The following is a 23,326-nucleotide window of genomic DNA, read 5'->3' on the forward strand; positions in this document are numbered from 1 at the left end:
TTGTGTTCTTTAGCCCAAACATATCTCTTCTGCTTGTTGCCTGTCCTTAGCAGTGGTTTCCTAGCAGATATTCTACCATGAAGGCCTGATTCACATAGTCTCCTCTTAACAGTTGTTCTAGAGATGTGTCTGCTGCTAGAACTCTGTGTGGCTGAGCTGCTGTTAACCTGCGACTTCTGAGGCTGGTAACTCGGATGAACTTATCCTCCGCAGCAGAGGTGACTCTTTGTCTTCCTTTCCTGGGGCGGTCCGCATGTGAGCCAGTTTCTTTGTAGCACTTGATGGTTTTTGTGATTGCACTTGGGGACACTTTCAAAGTTTTCCCAATTTTTCGGACTGACTGACCTTCATTTCTTAAAGTAATGATGGCCACTCACTATTCTTTACTTAGCTGCTTTTTTCTTGCCATAATACAAATTCTAACAGTCTATTCAGTAGGACTATCAGCTGTGTATCCACCTGACTTCTCCACAACGCAACTGATGGTCCCAACCCCATTTATAAGGCAAGAAATCCCACTTATTTAACCTGACAGGGCACACCTGTGAAGTGAAAACCATTTTAGGTGACTACCTCTTGAAGCTCATCAAGAGAATGCCAAGAGTGTGCAAAGCAGTAATCAAAGCAAAAGGTGGCTATTTTGAAGAACCTTGAATATGACATATTTTCAGTTGTTTCACACTTTTTTGTTATGTATATAATTCCACATGTGTTAAATCATAGTTTTGATGCCTTCAGTGTGAATCTACAATTTCCATAGTCTTTTGGTCTGTACTGTATATTACAAATTGTAGATGTTGCTCCAGGGTATATAGGAAGAACCTAGTCAAATTTGATATCTGTCTGAAAAACATATATTTACACTTTTTGATGTTCCAGACAAAATAATTTTATTACTGAAATTGATATTTATGACAAGACTTTTTATTAGAAACCTCAGTGTTTTGATGTAGTAAAAGCAGAATGCCTTGGAAATCCCTCCTGAACAATATTAGGCAGAAAGTTCAAGTTGGAAATTAAACTATAAGACAAATGTAATAATCTGAATACAATATAACTTTAGTACAATGTATATATTGGTAGCTCTGTTGTCCAGGCTGTGCATTTGTCCAAATACAATATATTTTGTGCTCATTGCAATTTTACTTTCTAAAACCAAATTGTGTCTGTATGTCTATCTATCTATCTATCTAATTTAATGCATTTTGTATTTAACCATCTTTCACTATTCCCTAAATCATGCTACCAAGAGCAGTATTTTTTGTGATAACCATCTTCAGCAAAATGGTTGCTAGGTTCAAAAGGTGAAAGGGTAATCCCATAATCAAAATAATAAAAAATTGGATGCCTCTTTCTAAGAGTTAAAATCCTGTAGTACATTTTGTTATATATTTGTAAAGACAATGAGCAACATTTTTAAAGACTGGCTTTTGTAGGCTATATGTAGGCTATTCTTGATCCCTACGCAGTAGAATGAGATATATCTAATTTATCAAGAGGCAGATGCTTCTTAATAAATCAGTCATATTTTTGGAAGTCTGTGCATCAGAAACTGAAGTCTATGCCAGCTATGGGCTGGCATTTACTTCAGCCATAACTTACGCCATAATAACTCACGGATTGAGCCAAGCCCTGACCCATTGCCACTAAGCCAGTCCTCTTTTCTCATCACTTTTCTAAGTGCGCCAGAATTTGCGACTTGTTTATGCCACTATTGTGGTGTCATTTAATTGGTCAATACCCTTTAGTTTATATAGTTATAAAGGCAGAACTATTATTATATTTTTAGAATATTTAAGAGATGTATATAGGTCACCTCTAATATTTTACCTTACACAGGCCTGGGCACCTGATTTTTTTGTCCCAGGCCCCGAATATCTTGCCTGCCTGCTAGATAGAACTGTATTGCTATCCTCAAAACGACAATAAAATTGAATCTAATGCACTGGAAGAGCTGAAGGACCTGTGATGGTAGCAAAGGTAATGTGAACACTAAAATAGGCAGTGATTGAGAAAGACTTGCGATAATGTCAGCATCCTGCGACCTTTGCAGGAGAGGACAGCAGTGAAGAGGAGAAGTCCTGGGTGAAGAAGCTGTGCTGAGGTCTGTACATGAGGAGAGGTAAGTGAAAGGAGAGGCAGACCAATGCTGGGAGTTGTGGTTATTTAACTGGGACTGTATGTTAGGGCTGAAGGGAGGGATGTTATTTACATGAAACTGTGTGTTGGAGGTGGCTGGGGAGGGAGTCATGTTAATTATATGGGACTGTATGTTGATGGTGGCTGTAGGAGGAAGTGATGTTATTTACATGGGACTGGGGAAGGGAGTGGTGTTATTTACATGGGACTGTATGTTGATGGCGGCTGTGGGAGGGTGTGATGTTATTTACTAGTGATTAGCGGCAGGGACTATATTCAAATTTGCAATATTTCGCTAATATTTTGTAGAATATTCATCATATATTCACAGAGTAATTTGAGAATTCCAGATTATTTCATTACATGCGAAAAATCAGCAATGTAAAAATTGTATATTGCAAATTTATAACGCAAAATACAGGCGTGGGTAACTTTGGCTACATTTTTTAACCTGGTATAAGTTTCCTCAGACTGGAGAAAAATGGTTGGCATGGCAAAACATTAGAATAGCTTTCTATGCATATAGAGTCAAGTGCTACAATATATTTGCAATTGCGCTAATCGGCAGTGATTAGAATATTTTTTTCGCACTAAGTGCAACTTCACATTTTAGCAGGTCTGACTACAGATTACTGATTGGTACACTAAGTATTGTTGTGAACTTGACATTGCTTCCTTCTCATTGGCCCACAAGCAAGAAGCAGAAAAGAATCATGTGTTCAGATGGAAAAAAAATGCTGAATATTCGATATAACAAATATATAGCACTATATTTTAAATATTCACTAATTCTTGAAGTGGCGATATTCAAGTAGCGATATTCGCGATAAAAATTGCTATTCGAATATTCGTGCTCAACACTATTATTTACATGGGACTGAATTTTGGAGGGGGCTAGGGCATGGTGATGTCATTTACATGGGACTGTATGTTGAAGGTGGCTGTGGGAGGGGATTATGTTATTTACATGATACTGTCCGTTGTAGGAGGCTGTGGGAGGGAGTGATGTTATTTACATGGGACAAAATTGTGCAGGTGTCTGAGGGAGTGAGTGATGTTATTTACATGGGATGCAACAGGATAACACTGTGGAGACTCCAGGTTGGGGGATGATGATAGAAATGTAAGGAAGCTAAGATGTCTGTGTGTCACACTCTGCAGAGACGAGGCAAGGCTGAAAAAAGTTGTATGGACCAAATGGAGAAGATGATGACAGAGAAGATCTACATCGGAGGAGACATCACCTTGGAGGCACTGGATGTGACAGGTATGTGCTACTGTATAGCAAGTACATAAAAAACATACAAGATACAAAATAAACTATAAATCTTTCACCAGTTGCTCCCCCCCAAAAAACTGATTGAAGCAGGGGTGTTATATACCAATAATATACTTTTTGTATTGTGCATTTGGGTAGTGCAGTATTTGTTTGCGGTTTTCATGCACATCTTGCATGATGTATGCAGTTCTGGAACAGGAGTTCAAGGGTGCATATCTTTGTTCAAGATGTGAGCAAATTACCCGTTTGGAATCGCTAATCGAGTCTCTAAATAGGCAAGTTGAAACACTGAGAGGCATTGACAATTTGCAAAAGAGTTTGCTTCTCACCGAGCAAGCACTCTTTGGGGTAGATGAGGGGGAGGGTGACAGAGAGGAGGCTGAGGAAAGTCAGATAGCTAGCTGGGTATCAGTTAGGAAGCGGGGTGGAGGGAAGAGTGCCAGGGAGGCTAGCCCTGATCTGACACACCCCAACAAGTTTGCACGTTTGGCAGATGAGGGGGATGTCAGTCCAGGGATGGCACTGCCGCAGCCAGACACTTCCTCTGCCAGTCAGAGGAATGCCAGCTCCGGTAAGCAGGGGACCAGGAGAGCAGGGCAGGCCAGACAGGTGCTGGTAGTGGGAGACTCAATTATTAGGGGAACAGATAGGGAAATCTATCACAAAGACCGTGATCGCCGAACAGTGTGCTGTCTTCCTGGCGCTAGAGTTTGACACATCGCGGATTGGGTTGACAGATTACTGGGAGGGGCTGGAGAAGATCCAGCGGTCATGGTCTATATCGGAACCAATGACAAAGTTAGGGGTAGGTGGAGAGTCCTTAAAAATGATTTCAGGGATTTAGGTCAAAAGCTGAGGACAAGGACCTCAAAGGTAGTATTTTCCGAAATACTACCTGTACCACAGGCCACACAAGAGAGGCAGTGGGAGATTAGGGAAATTAACAAGTGGCTCAAGAACTGGTGTAGGAAGGAGGGGTTTGGGTTCCTGGAGAACTGGGCCGACGTCTCTATCCGCTACAGGCTCTATCGTAGAGACGGGCTGCACCTCAATGGGGAAGGGGCAGCTGTGTTGGGGAAGAAGATGGCTAGAAGGTTGGAGGAGTGTTTAAACTAGGGACTGGGGGGGATCGTAATTATGTTATAGAATGGGAAGATAGTGCAGATAGAGACCGGAGGCAAGGTAGTGAGACTGGGGGAGGAATGGAAGGAGGGACTAGAACAGTTCAGAAGGAAAGGTGTAGAGTAAAAAATATACATAAACCTCTCAAATGTATTTATTCTAATGCCAGAAGCCTGACTAATAAATCTAGTGAACTGGAATTAGTGATATGTGAGGAGGACTATGACATAGTGGGAATAACAGAGGCATGGCTGGATGATAGCTATGACTGGGTAGTTAATGTACAAGGTTACAGCCTGTTTAGAAAGGATCGTCAAAACCGGAGAGGGGGAGGGGTCTGCCTTTATGTAAAGTCCTGTCTAAAGCCCACACTCCGGGAAGATATAAGTGAGGGACATGAACATGTGGAGTCACTGTGGGTAGAGATACATGGCGCTAAAAACAATAATAAATTACTAATAGGAGTTTACTATAAACCCCCTAATATACCAGAGTCCACAGAAAATCTACTACTAAATGAAACAGATGAGGTGGCAAATCATAATGAGGTGGTTATTATGGGGGACTTCAACTACCCAGATATAGACTAGGAAACTGAAACTTGTATATCTCATAAAGGAAACAGGTTCTTGGCAATAACCAAAGACAATTACCTCTCCCAACTGGTTCAGGACCCGACTAGAGGGACGGCCATACTGGACTTAGTATTAACCAATAGGCCTGACAGAACAACAGACGTGCAGGTTGGGGGACACCTGGGAAATAGTGACCACAAAGTAATAACCTTCCAATTATCATTCAAAAGAGCATTTCTACAGGGAGGAACAAAAATACCAAACTTCAAAAAAGCTAAATTTAGCCAACTAAGAGAGACCATAGGCCTAACTAAATGTGATAAAGTCCTCACAAATAAAAATACAGCCACAAAATTGGATATCTTTAAAAGCATCCTAAAATCTCATTGTGAGAGGTACATACCGTATGGGAATAAAAAGTTAAGGAACAAAAAGAAACCAATGTGAATAAACAGAACTGTAAAGAAGCAAAGCAATAAATGACAAAAAAAAGCATATAAAACACTAAAACAGGAAGGTAGCACGGAAGCACTGAAAAACTATAAGGAAAAAAATAGAACATGTAAAAAACAAATAAAAGCGGCCAAACTAGAGACCGAGAGATTAATTGCCAAAGAGAGTAAAACTAACCCTAAAATGTTCTTCAATTATATAAATGTTAAAATGTATAAATCTGAAGGTGTCAGCCCGTTAAAGAGTAATGAGGGGGGAGTCGCAGAGAGCGACGAGGAGAAAGCAAAGCTGTTAAATATTTTTTTCTCCAATGTATTTACTGAGGAAAATAAACTGTCAGATGACATGCCGAATGTTGAAATAAATTCCCCATTAAAAGTGTCCTGTCTGACCCAGGAAGAAGTGCAACAGCGACTTAAAAAGATTAAAATAGACAAATCGCCAGAACCGGAAGGCATACACCCCCGTATCCTAAGGGAATTAAGTAATGTCATAGCCAGACCCTTATTTCTGATATTTGCAGATTCTGTGTTGACAGGGAATGTCCCACAGGATTGGCGCATGGCAAATGTGGTGCCAATATTCAAAAAAGGGCCAAAAACAGAGCCTGGAAACTATAGGCCGGTAAGTTTAACATCTGTTGTAGGTAAACTGTTTGAAGGTTTTCTGAGAGATGCTATGTTAGAGCATCTTAACGGAAATAAGCAAATAACGCCATATCAGCATGGCTTCGTGAGGGATCGATCATGTCAAACAAATTTAATCAGTTTCTATGAGGAGGTAAGTTCTAGACTTGACAGCGGCGAATCAATGGATGTCGTGTATCTGGACTTCTCCAAAGCATTTGACACTGTACCACATAAAAGGTTAGTATATAAAATGAGAATGCTCGGACTGGGAGAAAACTTCTGTAAGTGGGTAATTGGCTCAATGATAGAAAACAGAGGGTGGTTATTAATGGTACATACTCAGATTGGGTCACTGTCACTAGCGGAGTACCTCAGGGGTCAGTATTGGGCCCTATCCTCTTCAATATATTTATTAATGATCTTGCAGAAGGCTTGCATAGTAAAATATCAATTTTCGCAGATGACACTAAACTGTGTAAAGTAATTAACACTGATGAGGACAGTATACTACTACAGAGCGATCTGGATAGATTGGAGGCTTGGGCAGATAAGTGGCAGATGAGGTTTAACACTGACAAATGTAAAGTTATGCACATGGGAAGGAATAATGCAAGTCACCCGTACTTATTAAATGGTAAAACACTCGGTAACACTGACATGGAAAAAGATCTAGGAATTTTAATAAACAGTAAACTAAGCTGCAAAAACCAGTGTCAGGCAGCTGCTGCCAAGGCCAATAAGATAATGGGTTGCATCAAAAGGGGCATAGATGCTCGTGATGAGAACATAGTCCTACCACTTTAAAAATCAATAGTCAGACCACACATGGAGTACTGTGCACAGTTCTGGGCTCCAGTGAACAAAGCAGACATAGCAGGAGAGCTGGAGAGGGTCCAGAGGAAGGCAACTAAAGTAATAACTGGAATGGGGCAACTACAGTACCCTGAAAGATTATCAAAATTAGGGTTATTCACTTTAGAAAAAAGACGACTGAGAGGAGATCTAATTAATATGTATAAATATATCAGGGGTCAGTACAGAGATCTATCCCATCATCTATTCATTCCCAGGATGGTGACTGTGACGAGGGGACATCCTCTGCGTCTGGAGGAAAGAAGGTTTGTACACAAACATAGAAGAGGATTCTTTACGGTAAGAGCAGTGAGACTATGGAACTCTCTGCCTGAGGAGGTGGTGATGGTGAGTACAATAAATAAATTCAAGAGGGGCCTGGATGTATTTCTGGAGCGTAATAATATTACAGGCTATAGCTACTAGAGAGAGATCGTTGATCCAAGGATTTATTCTGATTGCCTGATTGGAGTCGGGAAGGAATTTTTATTCCCCTAAAGTGAGGAAAATTGGCTTCTACCTCACAGGGGTTTTTTGCCTTTCTCTGGATCAACTTGCAGGATGACAGGCCGAACTGGATGGACAAATGTCTTTTTTTCGGCCTTATGTACTATGTTACTATGTTACTATGTTACTATGTTACCTCAGCTACAAAGAATGACAAACCGTATTGGAATAAATCATTTCAACTGGTGTGATATACCAGTTGCCCCCCCAAAAAAAACTGATTGAAGCAGGGGTGTTATATACCAATAATATACTTTCTATATAGTGCATTTAGGTAGTGAAGCATTTGTTTGCAGTTTTGCTGCGTTACTGCCTAAACACAGTGACAAACGCTATTGGAACAAATAAATTAAACTGTTGTGATATAACAGTTGCCCCCCAAAAACTAATTGAAACAGGAGTGTGATATACCAATAATATACTTTCTATATAGTGCATTTAGGTAGTGCAGCATTTGTTTGCAGTTTTGCTGCGTTACTGCCTAAACACAGTGACAAACGCTATTGGAACAAATAAATTAAACTGTTGTGATATAACAGTTGCCCCCCAAAAACTAATTGAAACAGGAGTGTGATATACCAATAATATACTTTCTATATAGTGTATTTGGGTAGTGCAGCATTTGTTTGCAGTTTTGCTGCTTTACCGCAGCTACACAGAGTGACAAACGCTTTTCGAACAAATAATTTCAACTGTTGTGATATACTAGTTGCAACAAAAAAACAACTGTTTCAAGCACGGGTGTTATATACCAATAATAAACTTTCTATATAGTGCATTTAGGTAGTGCAGCATTTGTTGGCGGTTTTGCTGTGTTACCACAGCTACACAGAGTGGAAAACGCTATTGGAACAAATAATTATTTTCTGTACTGTGAATGCATAGTTTTTGGGGCCTGTAGTCCACTGGCCTGCTGTAAAATTGATATCTAATGACTGTGTAATCTACCTCCAGCCACATACTTATTTGTTCTTTTCTGTACGCTGAATGCATAATTTGGGGGGTCTGTAGTCCACTGACCTGCTGTAAAATTAATATCTAATGACTGTGTAATTGTGTAATCTACCTCCAACCACATGCTTACTTGTTCTTTTCTGTACGCTGAATGCATAATTTCTGGGGCCTGTAGTACACTGGCCTGCTATAAAATTGATATCCAATGACCGTTTAATCTACCTCCAGCCACATACTTACTTATTCTTTTCTGTACACTAAATGCATAATTTTTGGGGCCTTTAGTACACTGGCCTGCAATAAAATTGATATCCAATGACCGTATAATCTACCTCCAGTCACATAGAAACATAGAATGTGTCTGCAGATAAGAATCACTTGGCCCATCTAGTCTGCCCAATATACTGAATACTATAAATAGCACCTGGCCCCATCTTATATAAAAGATGGACTTATGCCTATCCCATGCATGCTTAAACTCCTTCACTGTATTTGCAGCTACCACTTCTGCAGGAAGGCTATTCCATGCATCCACCGCTCTCTCAGTAAAGTAATACTTTCTGATATTACTTTTAAACCTTTGCCCCTCTAATTTAAAACTATGTCCTCTTATATCAAATGACTGTGTAATCTACCTCCAGCCACATACTTGTTCTTTTCTGTACGCTGAATGCTTAATTTTTGGGGCTTGTAGTCCACTGGTCTGCTATAAGATTGATATCCAATGATCGTGTAATCTACCTCCAGCCACAGACTTACTTGTTCTTTTCTGTACGGTGAATGAATATTTGTTGGGGCCTCGGAAGAATTCAACACCAGTGACGACCTCGTGTTATCAAATTTGAACTATTATCATTAGGGTTTTTTCAAGAGGGGGGATTTTGTTAGCCATGTTTCTAATCCAATTTTATATTTTTAGTTATTTTAAACATATGTATTTGACCTGTATTTGTACTGGCCTGCAGTAAATTGTTATCCATTGACCGCATAATGAACCTCAAGCCACATAATCAGAATTTCTTTTATGTCAGGTGAATGCCTAATTTTTAAGGCCAGTACTCCCGTGGCCTAAAATAGAATTTCCCTTTAAGAACCATAATGTCCCCTGATTAAGACACATATGTTTTGTTGGAATTTTTGTCACTGCAAATAGCAGCTGAAGGTTTTTTAGGTTCGCTTGCCATTAAAGTGAATGGGGCCCGCCGCGAACTTGGGTTCGCGAACCGTCCGGCCGATGTTCATCCTTCTCTACTCCTGAACAAATATTAATGAATTGCAACTGTTATCATTCCCCTTCCAATAAGGGTGTATTCTTACACACACTAACACTGTTAGCACTGACTGAACAGAATCAGAGCATGTTAAAAAAAAAATTAAAATACCCTAATTAAAGTGTAATGGTAACCTCCAGTTTTCAATATATAACAGGAATAACAGAGGGCCGGCACAAAAAAAATAGCTCTCATAAAACAATATTTTACTAAAATGGGTATGCCAGACTGACAGCTTCTTATTAAAATCAAACATCTTATCATTCTTCTTAAATAACTTATTAAAGTCATGCACTCATGAATAATGTGTGCACTTGGCAAAAAAATTTGTCCCATAAATGAATAATTTAATGCTAGTGTAGTTGAGCCAAAATGAAATGTATGTAATGGAAAATATGTAAAAAAATAAAATTATACATCGTGCAGAGGTTTTCTTATTTATTTTTCAACCAAATAAGTTGCATATTGTAATTTTAAAACATCAATTTTCTTGTATATGTCCATGTTGTTTTCATTTAGAAGTCTCTTTGCCCCCATTGCCTAGGTTTACAGTATATATAGAGATTTAAAAAAGTTTGTTAAACAAAGTTTGTTCGTTTCGCTCATTTATCGGGTAATCTGTGGCACCATTACACCGTCAGATTATTGCTAACGAGAGTTCATACAAACATCAAGTGGTCTAAATGGGGCTTTTAATTTCCATTGAACCTTTAGGCTAGTTTCACAATAGCAGTAAATACTTCTGAGTAACAGCCTGCTTGAAGACATTCTATCCAGATACTTCCTGACCCCGCCAGAGCCCATTGACTATAATGGAATTCGATGGTGATCCAGCCTATTTGTCCAGCTGAATTCTTGCACTAATTACTGAAACACCCCACTGAATTCCATTATAGTCAATGGAGTCTGACGGTGCTCCGGTCTTTTTCCACTATGCCGGATATGATGTCTTCTGATATAATTTATCGCTAGTGTGAAACTAGTCTTACATTTATACATTATAGAGATGGACCTTTTTTTTTTTATTGTACGGATGATAACACAGTAACTGCTTGCCAAGAGCTATATCAGTGAGTATTCTTGCGATCAGCTCACTGTCAGAGTACTGTACATGTGAAATAGAAAATTGCTCTTAACAATAGCATATTACAGTTATTTGTAGAAGCTAGAGACTTGGGTGGAGAAATTGCAAATTAAGTTCAAAGTGGATAAATGTAAGGTTATGCACTTGGGCCATGGAAATAAATTATGTTATGCATTAAAAAATAAATTCTGTATAATAACATTAGAAACCAGTGTCAGACACCTGTTGCCAATGCAAGTAAAATCATAGGATGCATAAAAGAAGGCATATTAGCACATATGCAGAACATATTATAATTTCACCTCCATGAGTATCACTAGCCAGACCACACATGGAATACTGTATATTGTTTTGGGCACCTGTGTATAAGGCCTCATGCACACGACCGTTGTTTGCATCCGTGGCCGTTGTGCTGTTTTCAGTTTTTTTTCACGGACCCATTGACTTTCAATGGGTCCGTGGAAAAATCGGAAAATGCACCGTTTGGCAGCCGCATCCGTGATCCGTGTTTCCTGGCCGTGAAAAAAATATGACCTGTCCTATTTTTTTCACAGCCAACGGTTCACGGACCCATTCAAGTCAATGGGTCCATGAAAAATCACGGATGCACACAAGATTGTCATCCGTGTCCGTGATCCGTGTCCGTTTTTTCCTATCATTTCAATGGCAAACTTGACTTAGATTTTTTTTTTCATTTTTCATGTCCGTGGATCCTCCAAAAAACAAGGAAGACCCACGGACGAAAAAACGGTCACGGATCACGGACCTACGGACCCCGTTTTTGCAGACCTTAAAAAAAACGGTTGTGTGCATGAGGCCTAAGAAGGATATAATTAAGCTAGAGCTGGTGCACAGGAGAGGGATTAAGGTCATTAAGTAAGTGACTAGTTTCAATTTTGGGAGTTTCTAAGGAATTAAAGTTTTCAAAGAATGCAAGCACTGTATATCTTCTATTATACCAGAAATTTATCCCAATACTACTGAATATTGGTCTCAATGAAGATTGTAAAATGGATGAGTCTGAATGATGAGTCTGAACTGCTCATTTTAACAGTATGACTATAGGTTGGACTTCATAGGCAAATGTCTTCCGTACCTTAACTTCTTTAAAAATCATAAACTGGCACACGCACAACACAATACCAGGGACTGTTTGAAAATGCAAATAGTATATCATCTCAACTGTGTAGTTTTAATAAAGTTGTTTGAACAGTTCCTTGAAGGTTAATGATCACCCAAAGTAATTTCTGTATTTTTCAAGACAATAGTGACTTAATTTTAGAATTATTAAAGAAAAGAATAGCAACTTATACGTTCTGTATCTACAGGCTATGATATATGCCCTTACCTGATTTGTTAGACACCCATAAGATTGTCTGGGGGGAGAGGTGGCTACTATTTCCTACTGCAATAGTTAATGGAATCTGCCAAAGGTAACTGCAAAATAAAGAAACATATATAAGAAATCATAAGCTTATCCCTACAGGGACGGGAAAATTGAAAAGCAAAGTACAAATATGATTTATGTTAGGTGAGAAATTATACCTATAAACTCTAGGTATTCCTCTTGCAAGTATACATCACTTTAAATTACTCTTTGGTGAATGAATGTTCAATTTTCCTTACACAACCTAGGCAAATTATCACTTTATTCAAACAGAACAGATAATGTAGCTATGACTATGGTACCACCAGATTTAAAGAGGACCTTTCACTAGAATAAAACATCTAAACTAACTATACAGACATGGAGAGCGGCGCCCAGGGATCTCCCTGCACTTACTGTTATACCTGGGTGCCGCTCCGTTTTAGCCTCCGGTATCTTCATAGTTAGGCTCCACCCAGGGGAACCTGCCGGTGTCTCATTCTCCCATGCTGTAGCGCTGGCCAATCGCATCACTCAGCTCATAGCCTGAGAGAAAAAAAAAACTCTCAGGCTATGAGCTGAGCGCTGCGATTGGCCAGCGCTACAGCATGGGAGAATGAGATGCCGGCAGGTATCCCTGGGTGGAGCCTAACTATTAAGATACCGGAGGCTATACCAGGAGAACGGAGCGGCGCCCAGGTATAACAGTAGTCTGTATAGCTAGTTTAGATGTTTTATTCTAGTGAAATGTCCTCTTTAAGGTAGCTATCCTATAAGTCAATGTTCAACCTTTTAAGCAGGCCTGAATACATAACTTAGTATTGTAACTAAGTCAACGCCTCATCTGTAGGCAACTGTTTTGAGGTGATTGCCCCTCATAAGGGTGCAAAAGAGAGACCTGGCTTAACTAGGCAAAAGACCTTTCTAAGAAGCCTGACTGTTATTTACTAGCAGGGGAACCAGAATATATTAGAATTACTGCTGGATTGTTAGATTGTGAAAACAAGTCACTTGTTTTGAAAATTATTATTATTTGTACTTCCGAGATTAATAGTATTTATACAAATATAATTAAGCAGTCCTGGTGAATTATTCTGCAATATTGTACAATTAAGGCCCCTAAAACTAGCACTACATGCTCATGTGTAGCTGATTAAATCAAGAACACATGGTACAAGCATATTTAGTAAAACAGTCTCAGCTCTAGTCTCAAACGGTTTACATGCCAGTCTATGGTATCCAGTTTTTAGGGACAACGCATGGTGCCACACTTGTCCACAGGATGTGTGTAGTACTGCAGCTCAACCCCATTCACTTCCGGGGAGATGAGTTATAATGCCAAACACAAACCATGGACAAGTGTGGTGCGTCTTCTGGAAGAAAGCAGCCACCATGTTTTTCCTGGACAACCCTTATAAATATGAGTCAATGTGTGGAAGTGATGTAAACTGGGATAACAAAGATATAGATAAGATATAGAAAGTGAAAAGCCCTATTTAAGGCTTAAAATTCTTGCAATAGCATTTACACAATAAAATTCTCTCAATTAATGTCAATCAATGGCACAATTAATGCATTATAAATACTTATGTTGATTGAAATAGTGATAATGCCTTAGAATCAAGACTCTTGCTGAACCTTTTAAATTTGATCTATATTTTAATAACATGATAATATATTACAACACATTGTACAATGACAGTGATTTCAGTCATTTAGACCTTTTTATCAATTAACATTAATTATATTAGACTTTCAAAGTAGGTGAAATGAGTGATAGTAACTTTTGCCTGAAGTTCTTGACCTTTAAGTTGATCTAAAGTTATCACCTCTGGGGGATATTACTAAGAAATTAAAGTTTCCTATGTGATATAATTTGTCACCTTTCATAAGTAGCATAAGTGTCAATTAATGATGGCAATAATAAATATGCAACATTTTAGTGAATAATAACCCACTAGCAAAGTATGTGACAGAATGATCTTTCTAACCTCCTGTACTTGATATAAAAAGTTGTACAGCCCATGATTTTTGGATAAATAAGAAACACTTTAAGTATATTTACACATTGGTTTAACATGATGGGTTATGGAAACCTTAGAATTATATAAAATATGGAAAAGTATAAATTGAGTTAACAGAAAATCCATAATAAATATTATACACATAATTTTAGTAGTTGATACATATTATATAAAAGCAGATAAAAGCAGATTTTTAGGAAAGCTCTTGAAGTCAAGCTACAGGGTATTTTTTTTTTTGTTTGTAACAGTCTGCTGTGCCACTTAGCCTGCACAGTACAAAAAAAAAAACAATAACAAAAAAAAACACATCCTATGATTGCAATCTCATCGCTTAGTCTGTAACCTTCCTTTCACACGCTTGCTAAAGTCCTTGTCTCTTCCACTTTGATCAAGATGCTAAAGGGGTTGTCTCCAGTGGCGTACTTCCAATATAGGCATACCACACCGTTGCTATGGGGCCTGCGGCACAGGGGGGCCCGCAGAGCATTAAAGGCCCTGCCCCTACTTCCACTCTGCACAAGACAAAGTTTATTCATGGCATGCGGTATTGAGGCGGTCCATGGCCCAACCACTTGTGTTCTCCCAGTGGTCGTGCCCACCGCCCCACCACCCACCCCACCCCCGTGTTGACGCGACCCCTCCCTGTCTGACCTCCAGGCAGCGGGCTCCCAGGCACTGTGTCTGCTCTCTGCTGAGACACTGGCTAATCAGCATTTAGCAGCGCAAAGATCCTGCTGCTGATTGGCCAGTATCGCTGGCAGGTATCAGCAGGAGCAGGCTCAGCTGCGCACCCGGCAGGGCAGACTATCTTCTGCTCTCAGTGCGTGCTGCCCGCCATCTGCCTCAGGCCCTCGGCGCTCAAGTCAGCCAGTCAGTGCAGTCTAGCCCTGGCCCAGACTGAAGGACCGCTCTGGAGCCTCTGTAATCTCAAAAGTAGGTCTTCCTGAACTGTCTGTGAGACCTCATATACATTAGAAAGGTAGTGGATCTTTCTGTCAAAATTTTTATGTCTGTAGCAAGCCCAAAACTTGTATTAGCCAGGGGTAGATTTTGCATTTGTGGCGCCCCAAGATGACCTCTGTCTGGGGCTCTAATCAAAGACATTCAGTATATACCTACCTTCTGCAATCTATAACTATCTTCTTATGTGACGCCCACACCCTTGATGTGCTCCACACACTACAATGCCCCCTTATGTGCCCTGCACACCATATAATGCCCCTTATGTGCACCAAACACAGAATGATGACTCTGTATGTGCTATTCACACAGCATGATGCCCCCTTATGTGCCACCAACACAATATAGTTCCTCTTTATGTGCACCCAACATAATATGGTGCCCCTTTATGTGTCCCCACACAATATGATGGCTTCATATGTGCAGTCAACACAATATGGTGCCCCCTTATGTGCCCCTCGCACAGTATAATACCCCTTATGTGCCAGTCGCACAGTGAAGGACCGCTCCGGATCCGGGTCACTGTACACCGGACACAACCAGAATAAACAAACTCAGGTAGTGTACCACCTATTAAATCATCCAAGGATGAGATTATGTGTGCCAAAGAGTTATAACACAACCAATTGAAACAAAAGACACACATGTACAATTATAACACAAATATTTTATTTAATAATAAATATAACAACAGACCATAGACAATGATAAAATGAGTAGCAGCAGTGCAGACAAGCGCTGCGATAAGCAGCTCAGCCGCCTGACTCTGGGTAAATAAATCCAAAAATCCAAAAGAGGAATAGGGAAACAGTGTATGCTGCACTGAGCACGCAATATAAACCCTACCCCCAATACACGTACAAGCCTCCAACCCCCACAGATAAACATACAACAACTGCAAAAATAGGAGCCAGTAAAAAGGGTGAAATAACAGCACCTATAGCTAGCCCATAAGCAGTATGGAGGGACAACAATAGTAGTAATAAACGTTGAATTAGAAAAAAAAATATACTCTAACATATTACCTAGAGTTGATAGGAGGCACAGATGGAACAAACCCAGGTCTGGCAGAGAGCGCACCCCAAACCATCAGGTAGTGTTCCACTGCCACAGTAAGAGTTTCACTTTTAATAAAGGGGGGATGGAGGTATAGGAGGAAAGCACACTGTCCTTCTAAGTCCTCTATGAGCCTACAGGCCACCCCAGCACATCAGTCACCTTGGGGGGGGGGGGGGGGTGACCTGTAGGATCATAGAGGACTCGGAAGAACGGAAGAACAGTGTGCTTTCCTCCTACTTCCCCCCCCCCTCCAGAGTCCTCTATGAGCCTACAGCCCCCCCCCCACCCCAGCACATCAGTCACCTGTTTTCATCAACAGCAATGTGCACACCCGGCACCTGCATTGCTCCTGATGCCCGCACAGCTGCCACTGCCTCCCTCCCGTCACACAGATGAAAACATCCAGCGACATAGGGGGGGCAGTCAATAGCAGGCCACGATGGAAACGAGCCTCCCTAGCATCGCGGGTGATGCTAGGAAGGCTCATTTCTGACGCGGCCTGCTTTTGGCTGCACCCCACATAGGGCAGAAGTATTATCTGTATGCGGTGCCTGGGCATTTTGGGGGCATAATAGGGATTAGATAGCCCCTTTAACCCTTAGGATATGGGAGTTGTTTTTTTTACATTTTTGCATTCCTTTTTTCTATGTATGTCTAAATAGTGTAAAAATAAATTAACACTTTGAAAAAAAAAATATTAACTTTTTCACCACATTCTTCCCCCTATAACTTTTTTATAGTTACATCTACTGAGCTGTGTGGGGGCTCATTTTATGTGGGATGAACTGTAGTTTTTATTGAGACCATTTTGTAGTGTGTGTGACTTTTTGATCACAGTTTATTAAATTTTTTGGGGTAAGAAAAGTGATGAAAAAAATGGTGCTGGTAGAAAAGGGGTTAAGGTGTGGGGGATGGGCTATGTCAGGCTTTAGCACGGTGGACACAGGCAGGAGGAGTGATGTGTATGTGGGCTCATTCAGCTGTGCTCGCATAGATATTGTGCCCTGTGTCCACTGTCCTGTGCTCACTCTGCTAAAGCCTGACATAGCCCATCTATGCCCAGCTTTACCAAAGCAGACAGGCAGGAGCAGTGATGTGTGCTGTACATCATTCACTACAGCCCCAGTGAGATCCTTACTCCCATACAGCACTGTCATATCAGCGGTGTATCAGAGTAAGGATAATAAAAGTTGGTTAATAAAGAAAAAAAACAAGATTCAGTAGGTCATGTATACATTTCTTTATTAGCAAATGGGGGGGTGGCAGGGGAGGAGCCAGGAAAGGAGGTGGGATGGGCCATGGGTGGGCAGTGGGCGGGGTTAGGGGGACCAAATTCAGATTCTTGCTATGGGGCCCAGTGATTTGTATGCATGCCCCTGGTTGTCTCATTTAGCAAACCTATTTTATCCTCCCTGTTAGGTATATCTGAGTTGATAGAGGTAGTCTACCATTTAAAAATCTAAGTTCTCTGAGATCTCATATTGGCTCCCGGAGGAGGGGTTCTTACCCTTGCCTGGGTTGTGTTAACTGTTCTTACATGACCAAGGGTGAGAAGTTTATGCATCCAGTTACAGGGACCCAATATGAGATTGGTCATTTTTTAACATGCAATAGCTCCTTTGTGATCTATGTGCTTTCCTGTCCTTGTGGTCTCCTTTATGTTGGGGAGACAACTTGTGACATGAAGACACGTTTGAATAATCACCGGTTCTCAATTAGACAAAAAAGAAAAGATCTGCCCGTTCCAAAACACTTTGTGGAGGCTAATCACAGGGAGAAGGATTTGAAGTTTATGCTAGTGGACCAGATTACCCTGTCTAGAAGGGGAGGGGATAGGACGCTGGCCCTTAAACAGAGGGAATTGAGGTGGATTCATCGCCTCAACACCCTGAGACCTTATGGTCTCAATGTCGATTTCAAGTGGAGTGTGATATAGGAGGGGGCTCCTTGCTACTCCCGTTGGATCCTCAACTTGCCGTGCCCTGGTGTATGTGAATATTTATTGGTGTCATCAACTATGGAATTTAATTGTGTATATATGTACAATCTTTCTATTTCATCCTCTTACATATATTTTTTCTTTTTCTTTCTCCAGTTATTGGGACTCCACCGGTGTTGTTCATGGACAGTGGGCGTCTTTTCTTGCGTCTTCTTGTCGATATGTGGCGTTGGGGGAGATCTTTGGGGCCCGTATAACTGTATTTCTTTCAATAAGATACTCAATGGGTCTACTGTAACTATATTACTTTTCTGGAGTGGTGATTTCTTTTTTTGTCTCATAGACATGAGGGACGGTTTCTGGATCTGGGTACCTTGGCATGGACGTGTCTTGGATCCCATGCCCGTTATGGACCCGGGGTGATGATCGTGAGAACGACGTGGCCCTGTGGTCCCCGTCCCATTGTAGTATAACATGAGTATGGCACAGATTATTTAGGGGTTACCCATGGTGCCAACATACTCGGACCACGTTCACTCCGATCTCTAAGTATGTATGATGACCCGGTGAGGTGTTCACTAACCCTCGCCTGTCTGCCTTCATAGATTTTATCTTTTGCTTGGCCTACTGTTCTCCCTCCACCGATTTCTGTTAGTTCGTGCCTGCCCTATGCCTGCCGCGGTACTTCGTGGGGCCGCTGTGCATGGTGTTGGGCCTGTTGTTGCCATGGCAGCGACGCCACTTTGATAGGCGTGTCTGGCCGGGTGACGCGGGCCCTGCATCGTGGGCGGGTCTCGGCGACGCCTCTGGTTTGGTCATGTGGCCGCTTCCCTGGTCGCGTGTCTTTGACGTCACGTTTCCATGGTGATGGCTCCTGGCTTCTTCCTGGATGGTGTCGCGTCTGTGACGCGACTGACAGTTTGGGCATGCGCGTTTCGACAGTGAGGACGCGGATTTTGGCGCCCCTGCACATGTGCTACGGTGTGAGTTGTTTTTAACTTTAGTTGTTATAATTGCACTCTTTATAGATACACAGGTGACTGTTAGTGTGTTGATGAATTACAGGCCAATAATTAATTCACAGTTGAGGCCGTTACTAGAATTGCTGGATTTGTACACATTGTAATGCATCATGATATGTAAATCATCACGTTATATGTAATCATGTCAGATAGATTTACTGTAGATTGCACTATGCACTTTATTATATTTTGTATGGACTAATCATGTTGTGTATTGAATAATTGTCACTATAATTGCTTTCTATGTATATATTCCACAAGCATTTATAGATGCCATTTTTGTAATGTATTCATGCCCCACTGCTAGACTACAGATCAATCAGTCTTTATCAGCCCCTTTCAAAATATGCAACGGGGCACAACAAGGGTGCCCTCTGTCACCTGTTCTGTCTGTTCTATCCTTAGAGCCACTACTGACATCGATTAGAGATCTAGACATTAAAGGCTATGATGATGGTCACTCCATACATAGTACAGCAGCTTATGCAGATGACATTTTGGTAATCTTGACAAATCCTACCACAGCGTTATCTACATTGCAAACACTCCTGTATTATTACGGCCAGGTCTCTAACTTTAAAATAAACGGATCTAAATCAGAGACAATTGGAATTAATATTGGCAGGGAAGAGATAACTACCTTGCAATCAAAATACCCCTTCCAGTGGCCATCATCTCATATGACTTATCTTGGTCTCAAAGTCAGCCCAGTGTGGAGTGATTTATACTTACTTAACTACGCCCCTATTCCCAGGACATTCAAAATACTTTTATGAGTCATAGTCCCTCCCTTTCCTCTCTTGGATGGGACGGAAAAACCTTATTAAAGCAATTCTGCTCCCCAAACTGTTATATTTTTTCCAATCCCTCCCATTACCACTCCCAATCTTGTTTTTCACTGCAATAAAGAAAATGATAAGCAAATTCCTATGGCAAGACAAACAACCCCACTTAAGTAATGCCCTTCTCATTCAACATAAAACAAGGGAGGCTATGGCCCTACCCGATTGGAGACCATATTTATGAGGCAGTACACATGTCCAGAGTGCTACAATGGATGAGAACAGACAATATCAAACTCTGGGTACCAATCGAAAAAAAATAGCCCACTAAGATCCCTTTGGCTGAGAGAGAATCGACCACCCAGTCAACTCACACAAAATTCAATCACCCAGGCCTTATTGAAAATTTTGCATTTATGTAAGGATAAACTCAGCCCTCTTCTTTCTCCACTTATGACAGTGGCAGATATCCCAGAACTATATCATACAAAATACACAGACATTGGTTTAAAAACTTGAGAACTAAGACCTATATCATTATACTCATTTTTAGATACAGAGCAGTTGGAGGATCCCTTGACACACACTTCTTTGCAATCTCTACACAAAGTGCATGTCCGATCGTTACTGACCCCCTACCAGACCAACTCGGAAGACATAAGAGAACTAACTCAGTTTGAGAAACTGATAGCTTTTAGAAATCCCCTTAGGCATCTACTCTCCCCGGTCTAGAGTATCCTTCAGCAAATAAAATACCCATAAGATAGAGGATATGTTTCGGAATGGAGCAAGGATTTTAACATTACATGGTCAAAACCTGAAATCAAGCAATTATATTTCAAATCACATGGCATCTCCTGCTGCAAGCGCCTTCAAGAAAACTCATTCAAACTAGTCACTAGGTGGTATCTCACACCGGTCCGGCTCAAGCAGATGAACTGCCTTAGTTCTGATGCTTGCTGGAAGTGTCATCATTCGCAGGGCACCAATTTACACATGTGGTGGGCGTGTCCAGTATTACAGTCCTTCTGGTCTGAGATACTGGATCTGATTATGAGCATCTATACATTGGATAAAACCCCTACACCAATTTCTGTACTGCTAAATATCAAACTAGAAGACATTCCCCATCCCAAGCACAGACTTTTTCAATACTTGTCTGCTGCAGCAAAATCGATGATACCCCAATATTGTAACCAACAAGCATTCCCTAATATACCCCAATGGCTACACAAGGTGAACCACATATATTAAGTGGAGGAGCTCTCAGCCAGGGAAACAAGAACCCACACCAAATTCCAAAAGGTATGGTAGGACTGGGTTGCATACAGCTCATCCTCCCCATCTGGTACTACAGTAAGTACCATACAGCGCGTATACAATTAGATATAGAGATCAAATTGAATGTTTAACACTTGCGGGGCCCGGTGTATTAGAGTAGAGTCACTGCACCGGGCCCCGCCATGAGTGTCCCCGCCTCCTCCCTCCACACTGAACCATCTGATGGGGGATCTGTAGATGACACTTATGGGGATCTGTGGATGACATAAGTGTCATCCACAGAGCCCCATAAGTGTCATCCACAGATCCCCCATCAGTGTAATGCACAGATCCCCCATCAGTGTCATCCACAGAGCACCCCACAGTGTCATCCACAGAGCCCCCCACAGTGTCATCCACAGAGCCCCCCACAGTGTCATCCACAGAGCCCCCCTCAGTGTCACCGACAGAGCCCCCCTCAGTGTCATCCACAGAGCCCCCCTTAGTGTCATCCACAGAGCCCCATAAGTGTCATCCACAGATCCCCCCTCAGTGTCAGTCACAGATCCCCCCATAACAGTGCGTCATCCACAGATCCCCCCATAACAGTGTGTCATCCACAGATCCCCCCATAACAGTGCGTCATCCACAGATCCCCCATAACAGTGCGTCACCCACAGATCCCCCCATAACAGTGCGTCATCCACAGATCCCCATAACAGTGCGTCATCCACACACCACCATTAGTTCAAAATCTACCAAAAGCACACTTTTTGGTTCAAAATATTTTATTCTTATTTTCCTCCTCAAAAACCTAGGTGCGTCTTATCATCAGGTGCGTCTTATAAAGCGAAAAATACGGTATCTCCGTCCTGAAAAGTCAAAAAGCCTAAACTGAAGACATCCTGATGCATCCTGAACAGATTGCTCTCCATTCAGAATGCATGGGGATAAAACTGATCAGTTATTTTCCGGTATTGAGCTCCTAGGACAGAACTCAATGCCGGAAAAGAATAACGCTAGTGTGAAAAGCACCCTTAGCTTTCCTCTGCTGCGCTTATGCGAGTGAAGCACCAGCAACAGCTCTAAGTAATGATAGAAAGCTGGTGTTCCTTTTTGGCCCGTGTTTCCTAGCCTCTACTGTCTCTGTTACAGGATAACAGCCTCTACTGTATCTGTTACAGGATAACAGTGCTTGCCTATTCAGAGAAGCAAGCACTGTTATCCTGTCTGTGTTGTGCTGGTCTTTCCTGACGCTTGGTAAATGATAGGAGAATTTTAGGGAAAATAAATAAATCTTATATACTAGGAGAGGTGCATATAAGACGTGGCATTAATAGTAACTCTTTTCACACCTGGGTGTTCTTTGTCTTGCCCATTTTAATTGATTGAGTAGTAAAGACTTTTTTGTTTTCTACCGTGAGTTTGTTTATACTTTGAAGCAAACTAAATCAACATTCCTTCTGTGGAACAGTTTACATAAATACCACATATGTGGTGGTAAACTGCTCTATGGGCACATGGCAGTGGTCAGAAGGAGCGCCATATGGATTTTGGAGGCAGATTTTACTGGAACGGTTTTTAGGCACCATTTTGTATTTGAAGAGACCCTGCCGTACCCCTACAGTGGAAACCCTCAAAAAGTGACCCCATTTTAGAAACGACACTCCTTAAAGAATATATTAAGGTGGGTACTGAGCACTTTAACCTCCTAAGCATTTTACAAAATTGGGATAAACTTGGCAGTGAAAATGAAAAGTTTCATTTCTTCCAATAAAATTATGCTTTAGCCCAACATTTTTCATTTTCACAAGGGGTAACAGGAGAAAAAGCACTCCATAATTTGTTACCCACTTGCTCCTGAATACGGCAACACCCCATATGTAGTAGTAAATTGCTGTGGGGGCACATGGCATGACAGAAGGAGTGCCATATGGCTTTTGCAGAGCAGATTTTAATGGTTTGTTTGATGGGTTCCATTAGTTTTTAATCTTTTAAGTGATTGTCTTATGTGGGGGCTCATTTTTACAGGATGAGGTGATGTTTTTC

At 41.2% G+C, this 23,326-nt stretch overlaps 1 protein-coding gene across 1 annotated transcript in view; it reads right to left on the reverse strand.

Annotated features, from left to right (window-relative positions):
• Nucleotides 1–23,326, reverse strand: part of TRHDE (thyrotropin releasing hormone degrading enzyme) — a 1,265,007-nt gene that overhangs the window by 321,149 nt on the left and 920,532 nt on the right. Inside the window, exon 10 of the mRNA XM_044280434.1 lies at nt 12,214–12,302. Within this exon, the coding sequence (XP_044136369.1) occupies nt 12,214–12,302 (89 nt within the window). The remainder of the gene's footprint in view (nt 1–12,213; nt 12,303–23,326) is intronic.

This window comes from Bufo gargarizans, chromosome 2, assembly GCF_014858855.1.
Source record: "Bufo gargarizans isolate SCDJY-AF-19 chromosome 2, ASM1485885v1, whole genome shotgun sequence".
NCBI lineage: Eukaryota > Metazoa > Chordata > Amphibia > Anura > Bufonidae > Bufo > Bufo gargarizans.